At 35.5% G+C, this 22633-nt stretch overlaps 1 protein-coding gene across 2 annotated transcripts; it reads left to right on the top strand.

Annotated features, from left to right (window-relative positions):
* Positions 1–9608: 9608 nt before the first annotated feature.
* LOC132160121 (RNA-binding protein FXR1) lies at positions 9609–22584 on the top strand. Of its 2 annotated transcripts, XM_059569835.1 has the most exons (17): positions 9609–9713; positions 12269–12321; positions 12416–12509; positions 12872–12943; positions 13018–13166; positions 14180–14273; positions 14361–14477; positions 14556–14726; positions 14813–14891; positions 15875–15984; positions 16093–16179; positions 16259–16463; positions 16766–16972; positions 18118–18318; positions 19595–19672; positions 20778–20863; positions 21616–22584. In XM_059569835.1, the coding sequence occupies exons 1-17, from the start codon at positions 9663–9665 to the stop codon at positions 21760–21762; spliced, it is 2001 nt and encodes a 666-aa protein (XP_059425818.1). In that variant the 5' UTR covers positions 9609–9662; the 3' UTR covers positions 21763–22584. The 2 variants fall into 2 exon arrangements, with proteins under 2 accessions (XP_059425818.1, XP_059425819.1); XM_059569836.1 differs by lacking the exon at positions 19595–19672.
* Positions 22585–22633: the final 49 nt, after the last annotated feature.

Raw genomic sequence — 22633 nt, 5'->3', positions numbered from 1 at the left:
TGTAACTGCGATCATCTCTAGCAATGTGATCCCATTTGCAAATCTTTGTGGGCAAAAAACAATAAAAAGGTAAATTTTCCATTGTTAATAGTGTAGAGATGTACGAAGCATGGCTCACACAAGTCACTTTCAAACCAAGCAGTTTTTTTTGCAAATTCGCGTCACGTGGCCATCGTCACTTGAACACTTGAGCTTAATTTGCATGGGCAAGTTTTTCGCGCTCATGCTAAACTTCCTAACAGAATGAAATCCCGTGAAATTTCACAGGAGCAAACGGTAACCGCACCTTGAAATATCATAAAAATGTTTGGGATATTCATAGTAATGTTCTGGGTTAAATACACGTTTAATGCAAGTTAAGCTCAATAGACAGTATCTGTGATAGTTAGGCTACAACAGAATAACTTCTTCAGATTGCAAAATTGAGTAAACCATATTTACAGTAGGCTACTTACAATGTATCCCATGTCTGAGGTGAGGCAATATCCCAGCTAATTTTGTTACAAGAACATTCTCCAGATATTGAGTGTTTTTTTTCCAGGAACATAGAAAATGTCCAGTTTTCTTGATGTTAGAGGAACGCTTTTAAAGTGTATTATGCTCCTCAAACATTCTGTCAAATAAATTTTTATTTACAATTCAACATTCTAGGAACTTTGATGTGTAACATTCCAAGAACATAAAAAGATTCATTTTCAATGTTAGTAGAATGTTATTTAAAGGTTATTATGATATTCCTGAAACATTCTTTCAATCATTCAAACACCTGCTGTGAACAAGCACTGAAAGAAAGAAAAAAAGAACACAAACTACAACTTTCTTCAGCCACAGCCTTTGATGAACTGAAGATAAAATACATTAAATCTCTCAAGATCTTATTAAACAACTGCACAAACAGCATTACCAGCTTGACTTACAGTATTACTAGTACAGAAGTTCTTATTGAGATTAACAGAAGTTTAGATGTTGATGTCTTATTAAAAATGTTTTAGGTCACTATTATGGAGATAAGTGTTTGATTTAGTTGTGCTCTTGACCTTTGACTATTGTTGAGTTGCTTCTTTTTCAGCGGTAGCAGGAGTTTTTTGAAAACTTTGCTGCATTGACAAAGCAGTTCAACATGTCTGTTTTAGTGACAAACTAATGACTATATTAAAGTGGTTAACAGTTAACTGAAGCTTGTGATGCTTTTGGAGTTGGTTGATCAAATCTTGAGAGATTTAAATCTTGTATCTTCAATTCATCTAAGGCTGTGGCTGAAGAAAGGTGTAGTTTGTGTTCTTATATCTCTTTCTTTCAGTGCTTGTTCACAGCAGGTGTTTGAATGATTGAAAGAATGTTTCAGGAACATCACAATAACCTTTAAATAACATTGTACTAACATTAGGGAAACTGAATATTTTTATGTTCTTGGAATGTTACACATCAAAGTTCCTAGAATGTTGAATTTTAAATAAACATTTATTTGACAGAATGTTTGAGAAACATAATAAACTTTAAAAACGTTCCTCTAACATCAAGAAAACTGGACATTATTTATGTTCCTAGAAACAACACTGAATATTTGGAGAACATTTTCTTGTAACAAAATTCTGTTAGCTGGTATGGCGTGATAATTGTTAAATACCAAACAAACATTAAACTATATCATGAAACTAATTGTGTAGTTTTCACCACATCTCAAACAATGATGTATTGTTTTTTAACAATGTGAGGTACAATCACTTTAGGCTGGCTGTTTTTTTTTATCAGATCAAGAAAAAAATATCACATTCATAGAACTTCTATAGCATACTTTCTGGCTTACCTGTTTTTCTTCTTATTAGCAAAACACTATTTTACTCAGCACGTTCAAAAACACATTCAATCTTTTTAGTTTAAACTGCTTTCCAAAAAGCATCCAATCAAACTCAAGAAAAAAATTACAGTAAGCAAATGCGCTTGCAACAAATCACTATGCAAATGAGCAGATATTGTGGCGTCCCTGCGCACGCCGTCTACAGGCTTGTTGTTGTGGCAATAACCGATGATGCAACACGATTAGCGTCTAACACGCTTTTCTGTGCGATGACATTTTGCACTGCTGTCCCATGTATTCAAACGCATTTGAATATACAGGTTTAGAAAAGCCTGTGAATTGCATTACACTCGTGCCCTAGAAAAAAGATTTGGGTTAATTTGGCAAATACGAAATCTCTGAGTCTACAACAGCGCTATAGAAATACCCAGACACGAGGATGGAAATTTCAAGAGAGCAGAATTTCTGAGACAGGAAGGAGAAAAAAGTGCTGACTCCGGTTGCTGGGACCGGCCTTGGCTAAATCCAGTGAAGAGATATGAACACTTTCTAATTTGCTTCCCCCCTATTTTAATAATAGCTGTGCATAAGTAATTTATGAAAGGCTAGCCAGCACTAGGCATGGGGAAATTAAACTCATTTTATCGTAAAGCAGGTGGATTTCTATTTATCATTAGCATGCATACAATTTTCCCAATGTTATTCCTCATACTGATGGAATGTAACCAAATAATGTATGAAGGTTTTTTTAGGCTTGTGCACAAGTGAAATTCAAAGATAAAAGTGCCAGGCGCTTGCAATTTTCTGCCACCCCAACCTAATTCTGGAAGCTTCTTATTACAGCACAGATTCATTTGCTCTGAGTTAAAGCGACATTAGGATTCACATCTGATGAAATGCAGGACGTCCTTTGTATCATTAGTCGCACGCCGCCTTCAAAAGACGTGCCAATTTGAACCTCCTCCAGCAGAAACATTTATATTACATTATGAATTATCGCATCTGTGTCAACATTAAAACTGTGCCATCTAAAAACTTGTTTTTATATCAAATGTGCATGTTTCCGTCTGTTGTGTTTGTATGGGAACATGTGTGGGACGGGGAAAAGCGCTAATTCGGAATATATATGAACCTGGGACATAAGCAGATTACGGCATTTAGAATGGTTTGTTATCATAATATTCTGTGCAGCATATTGCAAACTTGTGTTGGCCAGTTTTAAACATGCCGTTGAAGATCATAGTTAATTCTGCTGATTTATGGTAATTCTGTGGTGCTATCACACGTGGCATCAGAAACACTAACAAGCTTAGCATAAGCTCCTGCTGAAACCTTATGAGGTTTGAATTCCTGGAACGACTGCGGACGGTGGAGCAAAAATCTCACTTCAGCAGAAACGGGCCGACTCCGGCTCAAAAAATTAGTGCTACTGCATATATTTTTGCAAGGGAAGGTAGTCTGGGCCTTGCTGGAAAATGCCATGTTTATACATTTGGGGAAAGTCAACTCTTTTCCACAGTTATTACTACTGTGTTGAATTATGCATGAGTAAGTACATCTTTATTTTACAAATAATAGCAGATAACCTATCTGTTAAATCTGTAGATTATCTGATCAATATTTAGGGATTAGTAAGTGATATTTCTTATATATTCTCATATATGTTATTTAAAAAAACACTTAAAGGTTTATTTCACCCGAAAATTACTCAACCTAATGTCGTTCCAAATCTATTAAAACCACGCAACAACGCTTGAGCATAGCAAAGGCCAAGCAACCACACCGAAAACCTTAAGAACTTAGCAACACCTTAGCAATCAAGCTGTACACTTTAGAAACCACACAATAATACTTGAGCTCAACAAAGGCTTAGCTAACCCTGAACACTATAACAACCGCTTATCAACACCCTAGCAACCTTTTCATAATTGAACACAACTTGCAGACTGATGATAAAGAGTCTCTATAAAGATGGGACTCAGAAATCGTGCTCTTTAGACACGCGGCAGCATTCGGTCACGCAGTCCAGCTGGAAGCATCATTTCACGACCTCTAAACCTTTCCCCCTCATTTCCCACGTGTGATAATTCAACACGGGACCGAACCGTCACTTGTAACAGGTTGCTTGGAAATTTCATTATTATAAACTCTCAGTATTATCGAAATTATACATTTGGAGCGCGGCTCGACAAAAACGGGGGAAAGATGAGGACAGTCTCATCTCATTAAAAGAGATGAAATAGTGGAATTAGCTTCAATCTAATTACAAGCCACACTATCTAATGTAAAAACATGCCTGTTTTATTTTTTTACTCTTATTCATTTGGACTAGTAATTAGTTTTGGCCTATAAAATGCCACCCTTTAATCATCCAAAGGCAGATGTGATTTGCAGTGCAATTTAATCTTGCTTTAATGAAGAACTAATGGATGCATTGCAAATTACTTTTTTTCCTGTACAGGAGGGAAAAAATCTATTTCCTGCTTTTGAAAAGATCAAGAGTATCTTTGATAATAGCCGGAGAGGGCCGGAGAGCTCCACTGCATCGAGCCAACAAGCTCTTTTACTCGACTCGCCATTCAATAGAAAGGAGGCCACAATTAGCAACAAAGCAGTGAAAATGCATCCGTACAGCAGAATCGCTCGCACCCCTCGGCTCCCAGAGCCTTGTTAGCGGCAGGGCTAAAGTGTCACGGAGGAACAATGGGCCGTGATAAATTACCCTTCTCCGAAAAAAAAGATGTACAGCTAATTTTCAATTATAGCTAAAAATGCATCACAGATTGAAGAGAAATTGGACATGCGCGGAGCGCGAGCGAATAGATACGCTCGCTCCCATGTCAGCCTCATCAATTTCGTCTGATTATGAGAAAATAATGATCATTTCTCATTCAGGAAGATTTGAGAAGAGTTATGAAAACACTGATGTTTACAAACTGCACGGCATCATACGCGATGGAAATTTGAGAAATGTAGCTTATTTAATAATGATAGGACCGTGTTTATTTGCATTAAACAACTACTCTTCCTGACAGTAATATTGAGGCGTGTTTGAGCAGATGAGCCCTTGTAGTGCACTCAATAGGATTAAATGTGCTCTTGTAGTGTACTTTAAATCATAAAATTGTTGAAGAGTTAAGACTGGCGTCTGAAATTTTCTTCTAAAATTTGCATTTCTATAAGTTTTAACTTTGTTGACATTAGTTAATAAAACTGTTAGTTCATGTTGGTTCACAGTGCATTAGTTTTATTAACACATACAGCTTTTGTTCTTAAAAAAACTGTAGGCTAGTAGATGCGGAAATGAACATGATCTAAGATTATAAGTGCTTGTTCATTCTCAGTTCATGTCTAACGTTAGCAAATTGCTAAGTGTTAGCATTTCCGCCACGTGTAGGCTACTTTTACTTGTTTTGAAACTATTAGATAAACTAATACATAGCAAATGTATGATTTTTGTTAGCATTCGAGGCAGTCAGCGTTCTGACTGAAATATTAAAGATGGATGTCATCATATAAATGCACTGAAACTAAGGAAGGGGCTTGTCCAAATGAGACCTGGGGTATCTCGGTGTGTACGCGTGTTTCCTAAAAATGAGAGAAGACGAAATCCTAATAGAAGTTGGGCTTAACTCCAGAAACAGCCCGCCTGTATATCTGATTACTGGGGGGCCAGTAATTTCTTTTTTAAATAAGGGAAAAATTGGATAGAATGAATGAAATTTCCCTGTCGTAGTGCAATGATGGTACCACGGGAGATTATGTATTTTTATAATCATTCATCAGCGGTGAGAGTGCTCGGGCTTAGCATAATGGAATTGGTAAACTGGTTTAAGTCTGAACACGGGCTATACTATCAGTCAGACCATAAACGCTTATACGGAGAAGCCCGTCAGACGCTGTGGGTTATTTCGCCAGCAGATTTTACACATGTGGGGTGAGAGTGATTGCGGGAAACCCGGCCCCAAATATTTATTCCCAGAAAAAACATTTGAATTACATTTGCTGGAGAAATGTTCCTGAGCTTTGGACCCCCAGACATGTCAATGCATATCAAATATCTGTTCTGCAAATAAAAGGAAACTTTAGTTAATTGTCACTTTGCTTTTCCAAGTGTTTGAACAGACTACATCTGAGTCGTTTTTATTAATAATGTATTATATGTTAACATTTTATTTTATATTTATAAGAATTATTCAAATAGAATTTCTAATAAATATATAGTACACTAAACACTTGGCACACTACATATATTATTATACAACTAACATTCCATTATATTAAAAAGTATTTGTGTAGCTTGAAAATGTTTACTTTTTTTCAGTGTCTGAAATCATTTTATGAGAATATCTAAATAAAACTATTGATATTTCACCACTAGATGTCAGTATCAGATTTGCCCCATTTTTCCAACACACACATATACACACATACATAAGTCTTTATGTGAATATTTACTGTATGTAAATATGTGGAATAATAGAGATTCATTAGTATGTAAGTGTAGAATTCACATTTGTCAGTCAAAGTAAAGTAGCCCGTGCAAAGAATAATTTGCTTATACTATTAACTGATATTAAATGTACCAAGTATCAAAGGTACAAGTGAATGACATGAATAATGGTGCAGCTGATTATGCAGTAGTCATGGTAACATGGATGATTGACGGGTGCTGGAGTCTAGGATATCTCAAAATATCTCTGCAACTTTCAATCTGAGCGAATTAAACGTGCTGGCCTCTGCCACAATAACACAGCATTTATATGTAATGTCCAGAGCGATGCATGTTTTCCCAGTTTGCATTGCTGGATTTATAAATATATGATTGATAAGGAAAACAACTCTATTACTATTGCAGATAGTGGAGGTTAGTAACCTGAAGAAATGCCTGACCATAAGTATTAAACTTCATCTCATCTCTAATAATAAACTAATTCGCTAAGAATATTGTAGCAACTGTTTAGCAACCAATTAGAAATGCTAAACAATGCACTAAAACACAAGAACAGCTTGGCAACTTCTTAAAGGGGTCATGTGACATTGCTAAAAAGAACATTATTTTGCGTATTTGGTGTAATGAAATGTGTTTATGCAGTTTAAGGTTAAAAAAAACACATTATTTTCCACATACTGTACATGTGTGTTTCTCCTCTATGCCCCTCCTTCTGAAACACGTAGTTTTTTACAAAGCTCATCATTCTGAAAAGCGAGGTGTGCATTGTGATTGGCCGAATGCCTCAAGCATGTGACAGAAATGTTACGTCCCTTAACACAGTGGTTTTCAACCTGTGGGCCGCGATGGTATTGCAGGTGGGCCGCCAAGTACTATTAAAATAAATAATATATTTCATATATATAATTAAATAAAAAACTCTGCTGACTCTTTCCCATTTTGCTGAGCGCTGCCAGTCCGAGTTATTTTCTGTTCATTGCCAGTTCATTCTAGCGCTGTGTGATTAATAGAAATCGTCATAAAAATAACGATTTGAGCATGCGCGATTTCTAAATTGCTTTATAGCACGATTTTCGGCGGCCCTGACCTCCCGCATTATGCTATCCGATCCAATCAGAATGCAGCGCTACTAGCGCAAGAACAGAACAGACTGGGCATATGCCTAACTCCAGGTTCACACACTGTCTGTAATGCGCCTTTTTCCCCAGCCCATATTTCCAAGAGAGTTGTGAGTTTAAGTGAGAGGAGACACGTTTTAAGGGAGCACACTCTCCGCGCGAGAGCAGCGTGTATCTGAGCAAGCACATCTGGTTTTGTGACAGAGCAAAGGAAATCTGCGTGTGAGCGGAGAAATTTGTACTCGTGCATTATTTTAATGTGCTTTTGTGTTACAATAATGCGCTCTCTCTGCTGCTTCTGCAACGCACACACATACTGTATACACACTGCAAACGTGTGAACCTGTATAATGTATAACAAATATATTTCAACACCTGAGTATAGTGATTATTTTGACTTATGTCTTTTCTAGAAACGTTACATCTTTTGGATAAAGCTCTAATTTGTTTGCTTTTGGAAATATGTTTCAAATTCATCCTTAATGTATTTATGACTGTAAAGCATAAATGTGTGCATCAAAATTGTGATTAAAATCGAAATAGCAAAATTTATCACAAAATCGCGATGTTTTTTTTTTTTGTCCATATCGCACAGCCCTAGTTCATTCAATAAATACAGTTAACAATCTAGCTTCTGAGTACTTTGTTATTAACCCAACAATAGCGGGGTCAGATCTTTTTTTTGTTTTTTGTTTTTTGCAGTGGGCCGCGAGTTGAAAAAGGTTGGGAACCACTGCCTTAACATACTTTGATGCCGTCTCCCGGCATGACAAGACAAAAACAACAAAACCCATAACAAACAAGGCATTTGTTGCATCCAGTGTTTTCTGATCACTGTTTTTAAGCATTGCGCTGCGTATCGTGCAGCAAAAACATAAAATCATGTCTGCATTTGTGATCGGAGAAACAACAAACAACAAGAGCTACTCTACACTGCTCAACACTAGCGATTGAATCATAAAAAATGGCAAATTCTTTAAATATAAAAAAACGTACTTACAGGCTGTGCGTCAGAAGCTCCAGACTGTCCTTGCAAAGTTTGAACTGTCTCACTTTATAGAAACAGCTTTTGGGCAAAGACCCATTGTAGGCTAGTCTGCAGGTTCAGGAAACAGCCCACCATAAAATACATCATACAGCGTCACAGACTGCGGGCTTGACTGAGGAACGGAGCAGATTCGACAAAGGAGCGGCAAACACATATGATGACCCTGAGCTGGACTCTGCTTCGTCCACGGTGAAAGCCAATCTGGCGATCCACAGCACAGATCAGCTCTAGGCGTGACCAGGTGGATAACATTCTCTATTGGAAGGCCAAACAAAGTAGTTTCGCTTTAACAATGAAACACACAGCATCTGAACAACATGGCGACAGCGGCAACAGTGAGAATAAAAGTTACGCTTTCTTTCTTTGTGTGAACATCTTGGCAGCATTATGCAAATCTTTCCACATAGTGACGTAGAAATTTGGACAAGTCTTAACTTTTTATTTTATTTGATTTGAGACTTTAGTCTTTGCTACTTTACAGATCTTCTTTATGCACCAAGAGCTTGTAACACTCCAAAGAGAAAGGAAAAATTTAAATCACATCATATGACCCCTTAAAAAAAAAATTTGTTATACTGTTAATACTTTATTTTTCTTTTAATGCATGTGCTACTTATAAACTTTGCAGTATATGTTTAAAGAAATGTGAGTGTTAATTTAGCTCTCTCAGATTAAATTAATTTGAAAAGTGTTATCATATACTTTCTAGTCACTGATTAACAAGTTTTAAAATTGTAGATTTCAACTGTAGCCTATTAACACACTGTATCTGATAAATATTACAAATAATGAAGTGTTTTCTTATGTTCAATGAAAATTACAAACTTAATATGACTTTCACAATGACCATAACATTTAAGCTGTTAAAAAAAGAAAATAATAACAAAAATTATCAAATTAATTTATATCCAAAACACAGGCTATAGTTTAAATTAGTGTATTTTGTTCGATTACCCATAACTCTACATTGATTCAGATTTGTGATTCACAAAACAAATCAAATTAATCATTTAGGCAGTTTGAACCAATTTCAAAATGTAGTGAAACTAAGAGTCAACAGAACTAATTATACTTGAGTTAAGGAAGTACTGAACTACTTAGTACTGTTTGTTTATACTTCATCTGTCAATACTTTATATCATCTCAGGCTGAAGTACTGTATGTAGTATGAAGGAGTCCCTCAGGGTTCACTGCTGTGCCCTGTAAAGTTCTAGAACTTTACCCAGCATCCTCTCCGCGCTCAACATGGAGGAACTGACGGTGGAGGTCCGTGGCTCCAATGGAGCTTATTATAAGGTAACTACACAATTTTACTTAATTCCGTTTTACTATACACACGCACGTGTCTCTTAAGAAAGCAAGGATGATAAAACCTTCAACAAAACATAAAAAATTAGCCAAATCATGTACTTTGACGCGTTTAAATAGTGCTCGACTCTGTGGCTGTTAGCCGTTAGCCGGTTAGCTGCTGTGTGGGAATAATATTTAAATACAAAAACATGACTTCATTCAGTGCTAATGTTTATATAACCTCAACTAGAAATACAAAAGTGGTTTGAATTACGAGAAAACGAGTTTCAAGGTCATAATAGTTGACTTTTGGTTTCAGTTTGTTTATCTGCTAATGTTAAGTTGTAATTTATATGTTATTATTCAGTCAGGTTCGTTCGCTTTTGTCGTTTTTCAATGATTTATTTGAACAGAACCGCAATTAATGTTCAGATAAAAGCGAATAATTCTCCAACGCTAGAATAAAAAAACAGTATTTGTGCTTTGTTGTTCATTACAAACATGCTATGGGTCATATTCGTTGGTTTTACTTACATTAGGCTATAGTGAAGCTTATAATAACCTATTTCCTACTACGAACCATTTATGATTAAAACAAGCTGTTTAGTTGAACAAGTGATACTGGTATGTGGTTTCGTTTGAGCTAAAACGATGCCAGGAAGCACATATTCATAATTTAAGGTGTGGTCAGAAATGATCAGATCTTGTATTCACAGACCAGATTTGGTTTCTCTCAAGTAATTTCCAAGTGTCTGTAGTTTGCTTTACTTTACACATCATGCATGAATGTATAGCTTTCTACACAGAGAGTGGGCTATATATTAATAAACACAAGTGCCTGTTGGAAAGTCTAATTGAAGTTATTATTCCATCTCCATCTGAGGCACGTCAGCTGTTCACTTTCCATCTGCAGCTGTCATTCAGCGCAGCAGATATTTTAACACCGGTCTATTTTGAGATCAGGTTTAGGAGATACCAGCTTCCATTTTGGAGCCAGTTGCCATTGAGAGTCAGAGTTGACCACCTAGTATTGAAATATCAGTTTATTTATTTATTTTATTTCATATTCCATTGCGCGCACTGAACAAAACAAAAAAATGAAACCAATTGCGTTTCAGCTGACGAATATGGCTGAAACTAATATTATTGAAGGATTCATTTAAAAAAGCTGGCTCATAATTGTCAATCTATATGTTTATTATTGTGTGCATTTGGCTGGGAAAACAATATTGATAGAGAAGACTACAGTGTTAGTATTTTATATAATTGTTTTTAAAGTTTTATTTTATACTATTCCCCAGTTTCATTAAGCCTAGTTCTAGATTAAATTGTAAATCTGAGCTGTTTCACAAGAAAGAAACGTGCATTGATTGATCTTTTTTTTTGTCTCAAGATGCACACCAGTAATGGTTTTTCTAAATTACGTTTTTTTTTCTTTAATTTGACTTGTGGCGGTGGCGCTTAATCATTTTAATCTCGTAACTTTTGGTTATTTTAGTATTATTTAAATACTATCATTGCTTTTATTGATATTTTGAATCGGCTTTCAGTATAGTTTTGTAAGATTAATTTCAAACTAAACTTTTTCTATAATTTTCATTCAGTTTTGTTTATTTCAATTAACAAAAATGTTTTTATAGTTTTAGCTAACACTGTTTTCACAGAAAATGTAGTATTTAGGCCTGTCACGATTTGATGTGCGATATATAACCCCAGAAATAATTGCGCTGAGCGATATTATTGTAATTTTTTTTTTTACAATAATATCAAAAGACGATTATGTGCCACTGAATATAAAATCATAATGTAACAGCCAAATAATGCAAGAAGGCCTACACACTTCCAAATGACAACAAACTTTAAATTTGTAAGAATATTTTGATCATGGAAATTAAGTATCAAATTATTAGATGCCTTAAAATCTTGATTAAATAGTAAATAAACATTTTCTAACAAGAACTGCAAAGTACAAAAAAAGAACAATGCACAAAGAACTTATTATTATTTTTTTTTTGCAGATTCTATCTGCAGATAGAAACTTTGTAGAAGCATTTTAAAAATTTGAACTAGCACCTCATGACTACGCCACTTTATACACAATAAGCTGCAAAAGGAATGTAAAATAACATGGTGACTAATTTTTAAGTAAATATAAAAGGCGATATATTTTGTCACCAAAAATTATTGAGATCATGTACATATATTGCGTGATAAGTTGATATATTGATTGTAGCGACAAGCCTAGTATTTAGAGTAAATTAGTAAATTTAGAAAATTTTGCAATCTCACTCACACTTGATGAAGCTTCTATTAATGTGTTTATTATTTTTATGACTAACATTGATAGTTTTATTCAATTTCAGCGTTATTTAGATTCGCGGGAATCATAATAGTTTTAGTTAACGATGATAATGCATCAAATTCGCAACTTGTATAATAACGATAGCATCGGTGTATTCCCTTTTTACCAAAACGTCCTTTTTTTTTAACAAATCATTTTATCAGTTGACGTACTTGTTTACATTAATTTCAATAACTAATACTGCATCTCGTTATTCCAGGGCTTTGTCAAAGACGTGCACGACGACTCACTCTCCGTTTCGTTCGAAAATAAGTGAGTAGAAGCTAATAGTTTCCAATCATGACACGAATGCTTTTGAAATGAGCTTTGGTTGACGAGCATCATTATATCAAATTGATTTTCTCAGCTGGCAACCTGAAAGACAAGTTCCCTTCAGCGATGTGCGCTTACCACCTCCCGCTGACGGCAAGAAAGAGATCACCGAAGGAGAAGAAGTGGAGGTGCAGTGAATATGCCTTTTATTGTATTTGTTATACTTGTATTATACTTGTACTTGTATACATGAAAATAGCCTAAGATGCTGACGTGGGGGTGAAGTGAAATATACCTATATATTAGGAGTATTACACAGCCTTTCCCAGCTAGAAGCTTGTTTTAATAAAGTGAACTCACTTAAAGAGTTTCTTAGTGTAATTTCGCAAGAAAAAGTCTTAATATAAAGAAGAAAAAGTTTTTATTGTATTTGTTGTACTTGTATTTTTTTCATTTGTTTTTGCCATTAAAATAGCCTAAGATGCTGCCGTGGCATTAAACAACAATATGCTACTACTGCTAGAAGCTCTAAACGTAGCTCTGTGTTCAGATTTTGTCGCGAGCTAACGAGCAGGAGCCCTGCGGCTGGTGGCTGGCTAAAGTGCGCATGATGAAAGGAGACGTGAGTGTGATGCACCTAAACTTTCTATTTCTTCAGAAGAGCTCCGAGTTCACTTTCACTTTTGTTTCCTGCAGTTCTATGTTATCGAGTACGCGGCATGTGACGCAACCTACAACGAGATCGTAACGTTCGAGCGTCTTCGCCCGGTCAACCGCAATAAAGCTGTGACGGAGAACACATTCTTTAAGTGCAGCGTTCCTGTGCCAGATGATCTCAGAGCAGCGTGAGTACAGGCCTCAGTATGGTAAATCATGCTTAATGAGGTGCATCCTGGGATGGTAATGTTTACCATTTACATGTATATGATATGGTATAACATATTTATATGTTGTATTTATATAATATCTAAACAAAAACTCAGTTCTTGTCATGAGGATAGCCTTGGATGCTGACATGGCAATGAAAATAAATAACTGCTTCTCTATTAATATCTAAACCGAATAGAAGCTGGCACTTGTATTTGGTGTTTTTAGTTAATTTATTTAAATTCTGTTTTTATTGATGTTTTGGATTAGCGGCTATTTTGGTTTACTTTGTTTTTAAGGTAATACGATATATTACAAATAAATAAGTAATGGCAAATATTTTTTAATATAAAAACTTCATAAAGAAATATATTTGAAGGTGAAATTTATTTGTACTTAAGTCTTAGTTTTTTTTCCAGTTGTTTTCAAGTCTTTCTAAAAAAAGTTAATAAAAAAATATATATATATATATTGTACTGATCATATATATATATACATGTAATTGTTTTCTGTATTTTATGAACTGTTCCATATTTTTATATTTAAAAACACACACACAAGTATAATTTACTCACAATTTCACACATTTAAAAAGGATTTGATCATAAATGTATTAGATGATAAATTGAAAAAAAAGGATTTCTTAGAAGCATTTTTCTTATTATAATATTTTGTACTTTTTTTGTATGATTTTCTACTTGCGTCCATTAACAAATGGCTATTTGAGCCATAGCCTTGTGGTTGAGGTCATTTCCTGATGACCTCAGCAGTGAGATCATTTCCTGATCCACACTTAACATCACAAAAAAAAAAAAAAAATGACTCTAATGTTGCAGTAATGAGTATCACCACCAAGAATGAGCAAGAAACTAAATGTCTTAAAAACAATTGCTAATTTGGGTGTGAAATGTGCATAATTATCTATTGCAAAAAAATAAAATACATTTGTGTTCATTAAACCATGAGCTCATTTCTTCTTTGCCCATGTTAGATGTGAGAACGAACAAGCCCACAAGGATTTCAAAAAGGCGGTCGGAGCCATTCGGATCGTTTACAGCCCGGAGCAGAGTGAGCTGACTGTACTGGTGAGTCCCAGTTAACCTCGGCTCTTCTGAGAGTAGGTTTACACATGACCAAGTCTTGATCAACATGATGTTCCCCAACACCACCAGTCCATGAACGAATCCACCGTCAAGCGCGTCTCTCTGCTGAGTGACATGCACTTACGCAGCATCCGCACCAAACTCCTGCTCATGTCCAGGAACCAGGAGGCCACCAAACATCTGGAGGTGAGTCAGCTCTTTAGTGTTAAAGTGGGACGTGTGCAGCTCACAGAGTATTAACCAAGTGAAAACCTCTGTTTGTAGAGTACAAAGCAGCTGGCCTCGGCGTTTCAGGACGAGTTCACTGTGAGAGAGGACCTCATGGGTCTGGCCATCGGAAGCCACGGCAGTAACATTCAGCAGGCCCGAAAGGTGCCTGGAGTCACCGCCATCGAGCTGGACGAGGACACAGGGACCTTCCGGGTGTACGGAGAGGTGCGACCGCTTCCTGTGCACACTGATGTTACATTATACAGCTTCTCTGTTTACTGATACCGTTTGTTCTCCAATGTTCATTGCAGAGTGCTGAGGCCGTGCAGAAAGCAAGGAATTATCTGGAGTTTCTGGAAGATTCGGTGCAGATTCCTCGCAATCTTGTTGGTATGTATTTATTCATTTAGAAACAGATTGTATAAAGTCAAATGTAAAGGTTTAGCTTATTTTAGCATTATTTACTTTCAGTTAGCTTTTATCTTATATTTCAGTTTTCATTTTAATTTGAGTTTTATTTATTTAAGCACATTTATGTTTTTTGGGGGGGAGGGGGCATAAATTAATTTTTATTTCAAGTTAAGTCATTTTAATATTCCAACAAACCTATTTCAGTTAGTTGCCAATGCTAAATTTCTACTTTTCATTTTTATTCTTATTTATTTATATTTTTTATTAGTGAAGTCTTTCATATTATATTTATTTACTTAATAATTATATTTATTATTATTTCTGTTGTTTTTATTTTTTGCATTAATTTGTTTTTATTTAAGGTTTAGTTACTTCAAATTATTTTTTTTTAAATGTTTTTAAAAGTTTTTCGCATGATATTTATATTTTGCTTTATTGCAGCTTTATTTTTATGACATTTTATTTTATTTTTTATTTTTTTTTGAAGAGTGACAACATTTTAGTGCAACAGGGTTAAAAAAAAAACTAAAACTTGACAGCTGTTTATTATTATTATTATTATTATAATACATATTATTATTGTTTTAGATTTTTGTTTCTTTAGGCAATAATTTATTTTTATATTATCAGTTTATATTATAATATTTGAATATTTGAATGAATATTTGAGCAAACCTATTTCAGTTAGTTGCCAAAGCAGAATCCTAATTTAAGTCTATTTTAAAGTTTACATTTCTAAAAATAAGTTTAATTTTATGTCTAATTTAAATTGTCTAAATTAATTTTATTTGCAACAGGAGTTAATTCGCAAAAGTTACAATATGAGGCGGGAATTTTGTTAGAGACTGTAAATATTTACACAAAAGCATTAAAATAATGTTTGGATTACATTTTTAATATCCAATTGACTTTACCCGACAAAATGGTGTTAACATATCATTTGTCACATTTTCTCTTTCTAGGGAAGGTTATCGGAAAAAATGGCAAGGTTATCCAGGAGATAGTGGATAAATCTGGCGCGGTGAGAGTGCGCATCGAAGGCGACAATGACAACAAACTCCCTCGGCAGGACGTAAGACACCTGAAATTAGCACAAATAAAATTATATATATATATATATATATATATATTTACACACACACACATCCAATAATGCATTTTATTCTTTTTTGTTTAATAGGGAATGGTGCCATTTACATTTGTTGGTACAAAGGAGAGTATCAGCAATGTACAGGTCCTACTGGAGTACCATATTGCTTACCTAAACGTGAGTATCAGTATCAGCCGTGGTGCTGGAAGGTGGCCGATGTGTTTGAGAAACTCAATCGCTTGTTTGTGTTGCACAGGAGGTGGAACAGCTGCGGCTGGAGCGCCTGCAGATTGACGAGCAGCTGCGTCAGATCGGGGTGGGCTACAGGCCCGTCCCAAACCGACCCGCCGATAAGGACAAGAGCTACGCCACTGAAGAGAGCACATCCACCACCCACATCAACCGCTCCTACACCAACAGGGGCCGCGGCCGCCGGGGGCCCGGGTACACGTCCGGCTATGGTAGGGCTTCTGGTCTCAGATCTCTCACTTAGGGTGAATCTCTGAGAATAATAAAAAATATATATTGCAAACTGTTCTTTGGGTTTTCCAAATGTGCATGCATAATTTGTGACAAGATCCACATGCAAAATACAATTAAAAATACAATTTGCAATCCCAAAATCCACATTATGACACATCCGTTTATGACATATCAGTCAATCAGGATAAAGTATTTTGCCGATAATTAAAAAATGTAGGCTAAAATATCGGCCGATATATCGGTTGACCACTAATGTATATGAAACATTATTCCTGCGCAGGCACTAACTCCGAGCACTCGTACGCCTCGGAGACTGACTCTGAGCGCAAGGAAGAGCTGAGCGACTGGTCCATGGCAGGAGAGGAGCCCGAGCGTAACCCCAGACAGCAGAGGGACAGCAGGAGGAGACCGGGAGAGGGCCGTGGACGGGGACGCGGAGGACCCGGGGGCAGAGGACGCGGCTCAGGAAGAGGCTCTATTAGCTCAGGTATCCTGGCTCCCTTCAGCCCTTATCAGGAACACGGTTTATTCACGGGTTATGAAATCTGTTTTATTTTGTCCCAGATTCCATGCTAGTTTCCTCCAAAGTCCTGCGGTCTCTGTTTATTCTTTCTGCACTCTATTTTAATGGTTTTGTTAAATTCTGACAATCAGAGACCATGTCTAATCAAAGGATATATTTAAACAATTGAATAATTTACTGATTTAAATGCAATATGAAACTTTAAATTGTTTGAGATATTGAATTGTTTTATTTCTTTAAATTCTGCTTCACAAGTCAATACAGATGGATCATCGAAATCAGTGGTAATCAAATGAATTTGTAAATCTTTGGCTGTTTTATAGCGCAAGAAAGGTTTAGTGTTTAAATTAAAACATGAATGAAAAAAAATTGTGTGATATTTCTTCATGTTTAAAAAAAAAAAATTGAGACTGTACTATTTCACTATAGTATTTACTGTATTATAGCAATATATTTTCTTTAAGGTAAAAAATACAAATGTTTCACAGGGTTGTATTAAAAGACTTGACATCTGCATTTTTGGCATCAGAGAAATAAGTCGCTATATTAATGTTTTATGGAGAATTATGGCCATTATTTAAAAATGTATTCCCTCGTTTTAGTTAAATTGTGGCTCTAAAAATAGTACAACATGGCCATGATTTTCCTAAAAAGAGGGAACAAGTTATGTTGTGGTAACAATTTAACAAACTTGAAGAAACATGCTAATATAAAATGTTTCTAGATATTGATAAGTTGAGAGAACAAATTCTTAATTTATAGCCACGATAACCTTGTGTTTTATTTCTCCAACGTGATGTATGAGGCTCTGTAATGATTACATTTGTCTTTTTATATTGGATGAGTATATCATATATTTCATTGTTTCAAAGCAGTATTTTATATGTAGGCATTTCTGTCAAATAAAATAATTTCATCAAAATGAAATGTATTTAGTATTTGATCACTTCTGTATTTTAAAACCACATTTACGAAATATATAAAAGTTTTACACAGGCAAGCACTTAAAAAAAATTTTTTTCTAGTTGCTCTGTATTATTATAATTTTTTTTCCTTGCGTGTTGCATTGCCCAGTAAATACTTATTTTAGTTCTTGTCTTTCATGTCAGTCCTGAAGGATCCAGATATAAACCCGTACAGTCTGCTGGACAACACCGAGACGGATCAGACGGCAGACACGGATGCCAGTGACTCCCAGATGAACACCAATCGTCGCAGACGCTCCCGTCGTCGCCGCACAGATGAAGACAGCACAGTCATGGACGGCATGAGCGAGTCCGACAACACCTCCCTCAGCGAGAACGGCCTCGGTGAGCTGCAGGACTCTCACTCTAGAAACTGATACAGTACACAGATTGTAGCTGTTTCAGGTTTTTTTAAAATCATCAAATTATAAATATTACAGAAAAAATGAACAATCTACTTAAATAGTGTCAACAGCGAAGAGGTAGAATATTCTGCAGGAACACATACTCTCCTCTCATCACAACACAAGTGACTTTATATTCATCAAATAGTATAATAATAAAAAAAGAAAATAATTATTTTTACAGTGAATGCACAAAATATAGGGCTGGGCTATATGTCAAAATTTCAGAACGTTTGACCGATTCTAAAAAAAAAAAACGTTTTAACGATTTTTAACTATTCAACTTGAAAATGTAACTATTCTTTATTAACCCTCTAGTTAAACAAAATTCTGTTCCAAGTGCAGCACACATGAAGTTGTCAACATGATTTAAATGTTAAACAAATCATTTAAGTGTCTTTGCAGAAAAGATGAATGAACTACAACTACATCTTGTCTTATTAACTTGTCTTATACATATTATATGTTTAGAATTAATACAAGGAAAATGCTTAAAAAAATCTAATTCAAATTCAAAATGACTGTAGGTATGAACACCAGTAGACTTTTAATAGCTATAAATGTTCGGTAAAACCAATGAACAGCAGTTTCCAGCCCGTCACCATGATGCAAACATAAAATATGAGACTTAAAGTAGTAGTTCTTTAAGGGTTTTATTTTTCCATTGTTTTTTTCTGTGTAAACAGGGACATGTTTGACTGTTGCGCTCGCATCTATTGCAGCATCAAACGCCTTTCTAAAAACACTGCACTCAAGTTAAAACAGTTGCATGTTTTTCCTACACCTGCGTTTCATCTTTATCAACACAAAAGCGTATTCTGTGTGAATGGCACCTAGCTGTACGAGTGCTTCACACGTGAGCGGCTAATCATGTGCGCTGACATGCGGTCGGATCATGCTTTTCTCTTTATGGTTATCATTGGACTATTATGAAAGTGTCTAATTCTAACGTTTGGTAATATTTCTCTTCAAAATCGCGATTCCTTGATTAAAAAAAAACAATTATTGTAGCAAAACATTACATTCATTTACATTAATTTGATAAAATCTGAAAAATTGCCCAGCCCTAATATATAGTTGCATATAAATATTTTCATAGATCTTTAGATTTTTTACTTAACATTGAGAGAAATTCCACAAACTGCGACCAGCTCGAATGGCTTTTTCCAAAACGGCTGTCAGTGTCTAAGGTCAGGCTTTCCAACGGTCTTTTGTAGATGATGCTGAAGCTAAACCACAGCGGCGCAATCGTAGCCGCCGACGCCGTTTCCGGCCTCCTGAGGAGAGGCAGCCAGGTACCGGTATGAATTAACACTGGGTTTGTGTTCATGTGAGTGTTAGTCCAAACTGCATGGCACTGATCACCTGGAATAACATCAAGACTTCAAACTAAACCCACATGATCAGTCAAACGTGCCAGATATCAACAGCCTGAGGCAAATAAAGAAAGTTATAGGTACAGCCCGACCGATATGGGTTTTGGGGCCCGATACCGATACCGATAATGGCCGATATTCTTATTGTATATTATACTGAGAGTAAAAGACGAGGACATTATTTACTTTATAGCATTGAGTCTCATCAACTAAGTGACAGTGCAGCATTAAATCACTATTCAACAGACTCAGGCCACTACCACACTGCCATCTGTTGAACTGCACAAAGATACTAACATCTCAATCTGCTACTGACAAACTATGCTGACTTACCAAATGTGATGTGACCGATGTGAAAAGCATAAATGACATGAAAGTTATGTCATTAATTACTCAACAATTCATCTCATCCGCGTCAACCTATAGCACTATTTTGGAGAGTATCACATATGTAAACAATCGTACGCGGATACGTTGTTTACGTTCAGTTCAAGGCGTAAACCATGTAAAACCTGCGAATGGGGCTGCTGCATTCACCTAGCTTTATAACATTACGGTTGATCCACTGATGTCAGATGAATTATTTTAACAATCTCCTTGCTATGTTTGGTGAAATAACATCTAAAAGTGATGTTCATCTGGAATGTATGATTTAAAATGTTTTTTTTTACACAATTGCGTATAAAACATTTATTTTAATGCAGTAGGTGTTAATTTGCATGGAGTATGTACAGTAAATGCATGTAGGTATGTTACCTCAAAAGATTCTGTAATTTACTCACCGACATGTCGTTCCAAACCCTGAACAGAGAAAGCTTTTTTTCCCCAAAAACTTCACTGTTTTAGTTTTTTTTAGCAGCCAGTTAAGAAAGGCTAGATTTGAGAGCTCTTGTAGAGGAACAGTATTAGTATTTAACATGTGGTCTGTTCTTCACGCAGAGATATTTCACTCTCATTTTAGAATAAAAAATGCATTTTTTCAAAATGTTCTTTCTTCTGATGAAATCACCGACATCTCTTGCAGTTACTGTGGCTGACTACATATCACGAGCTGAATCTGAGAGCAGACAGAGAAACCCAAGAGATATGAGGAAGAACAAAAAGGACATGGTGACTCCATATTTCTTCTTTTCTACATCTTTGTGATTAGTTTTAAATTAAAGAACAGGGGTGCACAATATTTACGATGTTTAATCATAACTATAAACACACAAAATTGTATATATATATATATATATATTTTATGGACGATAAGGGCGATTTAATCGTTTGTTTATTCACAGGAGATTATTACAAAGACATACTATTTAACTCCTATTTTACAATTCATAATTTTTCTTTTTATATAGCAGATTTCAAAATGAATATTTATATATTTTTTGTGCAGTGCATTACCATGTTGTGATCAGGGTTATTATAGTTAACTACACCAATTTTGGTGAAAATTTAGAGAATTTCTCATTTTCATTTTGTCAACGAAATGTGCTAAAACTAAATTAATAATTAATAAAAACTATATAGACGTAAAAAACTCTAAAATGACGACAAAAAAATTGTCAAAAGCGGTCGAGATGGAAAATATAAAAAGTAAGAACTAGGCTACAAACCATTTGCTTTATTAGATTTAAACAAAGAGGTTTAGTTATATAATATCACTTATCAGTTATCTACTATAATGTTGCCTTAAATGTGATTATATATTTTTTTATATTGGTGCATCTCTAAAGTTATATTGACTTATTCAGTAATCACCACCAACAACTAGACTATTGATGGAAACTCATTGGTCAAGTTGGCGTATTTAGATGAAAGCTAAGTGAAGAGCTTGGCTTTTAATCGCACCAGTTTTCTGTCGTCCACAGGGTCAAGTGGACTTCATATCGGAGCACAGCCCGGCTGAAGCTGTGAGCAATGGCCCCACCAAAGTGGACGATCAGAGCAAAACGCCACAAGCCTCCACCGAGAAGACGCCCAAAGCCAAGCCAGCCGTCGTCAATGGAGTCTCCTAATCAGTTCGGTTTCTTTCTCCAAACTCATAACCTTTACGATTTTACAATAGTGCTTGTACAAGCTTGCCAAAGATAGACATACAGACTTCCACATTCTCGATTGCACTTTTCAGTTCCTTCACTATGGAACAGATAATTACAATTTAAAAAAAAAACTTGTCACACCTGTTTCTGATCAGATGTTGTGCCTTCAGAGCATAGTTTCAACATTATGTTGGCTGGCTATAGAGCAAACAAACCGAGAAAAAAAAAAAAAAAACAGCAACTACTTGTCTGAATATGGAAAAACTCCCAGACATCCTTAGCTGCTTTTTGTTACGTTTTAATATGCAACCACTTCTTCACGAGGGGTTATGGGAAAAAGAGGACGTTTTGCACTGAATAGTCATTTCTTGAACTTTAGAATAATGTTAGTCTGGAAACTGGTCTGCTAATTGTCTATTTTAAATGCTGTATGTACAACACTTCCTGAACGATTGATTGGGTTTCATCCTTTGTCTGTTGTGTTGTTGTAATGGTGGCAACCGAGACAGTTTCGCTAAAGGAGGTTTTTTCTTTTTTTGGTTTATTTATTTTTAAATGTACAGTATTTAAAATTAACGAAGCAGTGGTTTTTAACACTAAACTGCCTGAAATTCTTAGCGCGCAGATTACAAATTTGGACTACTGAAAGATCAATTTCCAGATGTTCTGTTCTGTAAACTACGTTCGTTAGTCCTTATGGTTTTTTTTAAAAGATCATTCTGGTTGTTTGATGTGCAGTATGTTTTGTATGCAGGTAGTTCATAAATAAACATTTGATCTTCCAGCCAGCCTTTCAAAGTTGGTGCATCTCTTGTTTTTTTTTTTTTTTCTGTCCAAACAAGGTTCC

This window comes from Carassius carassius, chromosome 16, assembly GCF_963082965.1.
Source record: "Carassius carassius chromosome 16, fCarCar2.1, whole genome shotgun sequence".
In the NCBI taxonomy this organism is placed as follows: domain Eukaryota; kingdom Metazoa; phylum Chordata; class Actinopteri; order Cypriniformes; family Cyprinidae; genus Carassius; species Carassius carassius.
Note: the sequence above shows the minus strand (reverse complement) of the source record. Positions and strands in the feature narration are given on the sequence as shown.

What these genes read in the sequence shown, in the direction of transcription:
- LOC132160121 (XM_059569835.1), top strand. Translation starts at nt 9,663, where the DNA reads ATGGAGGAACTGACGGTGGAGGTCCGTGGCTCCAATGGAGCTTATTAT. An exon ending in CCAATGGAGCTTATTATAAG is followed by an intron (nt 9,714 to 12,268) that starts GTAACTACACAA and finishes TCGTTATTCCAG; the next exon opens with GGCTTTGTCAAAGACGTGCA. An exon ending in CCGAAGGAGAAGAAGTGGAG is followed by an intron (nt 12,510 to 12,871) that starts GTGCAGTGAATA and finishes CTCTGTGTTCAG; the next exon opens with ATTTTGTCGCGAGCTAACGA.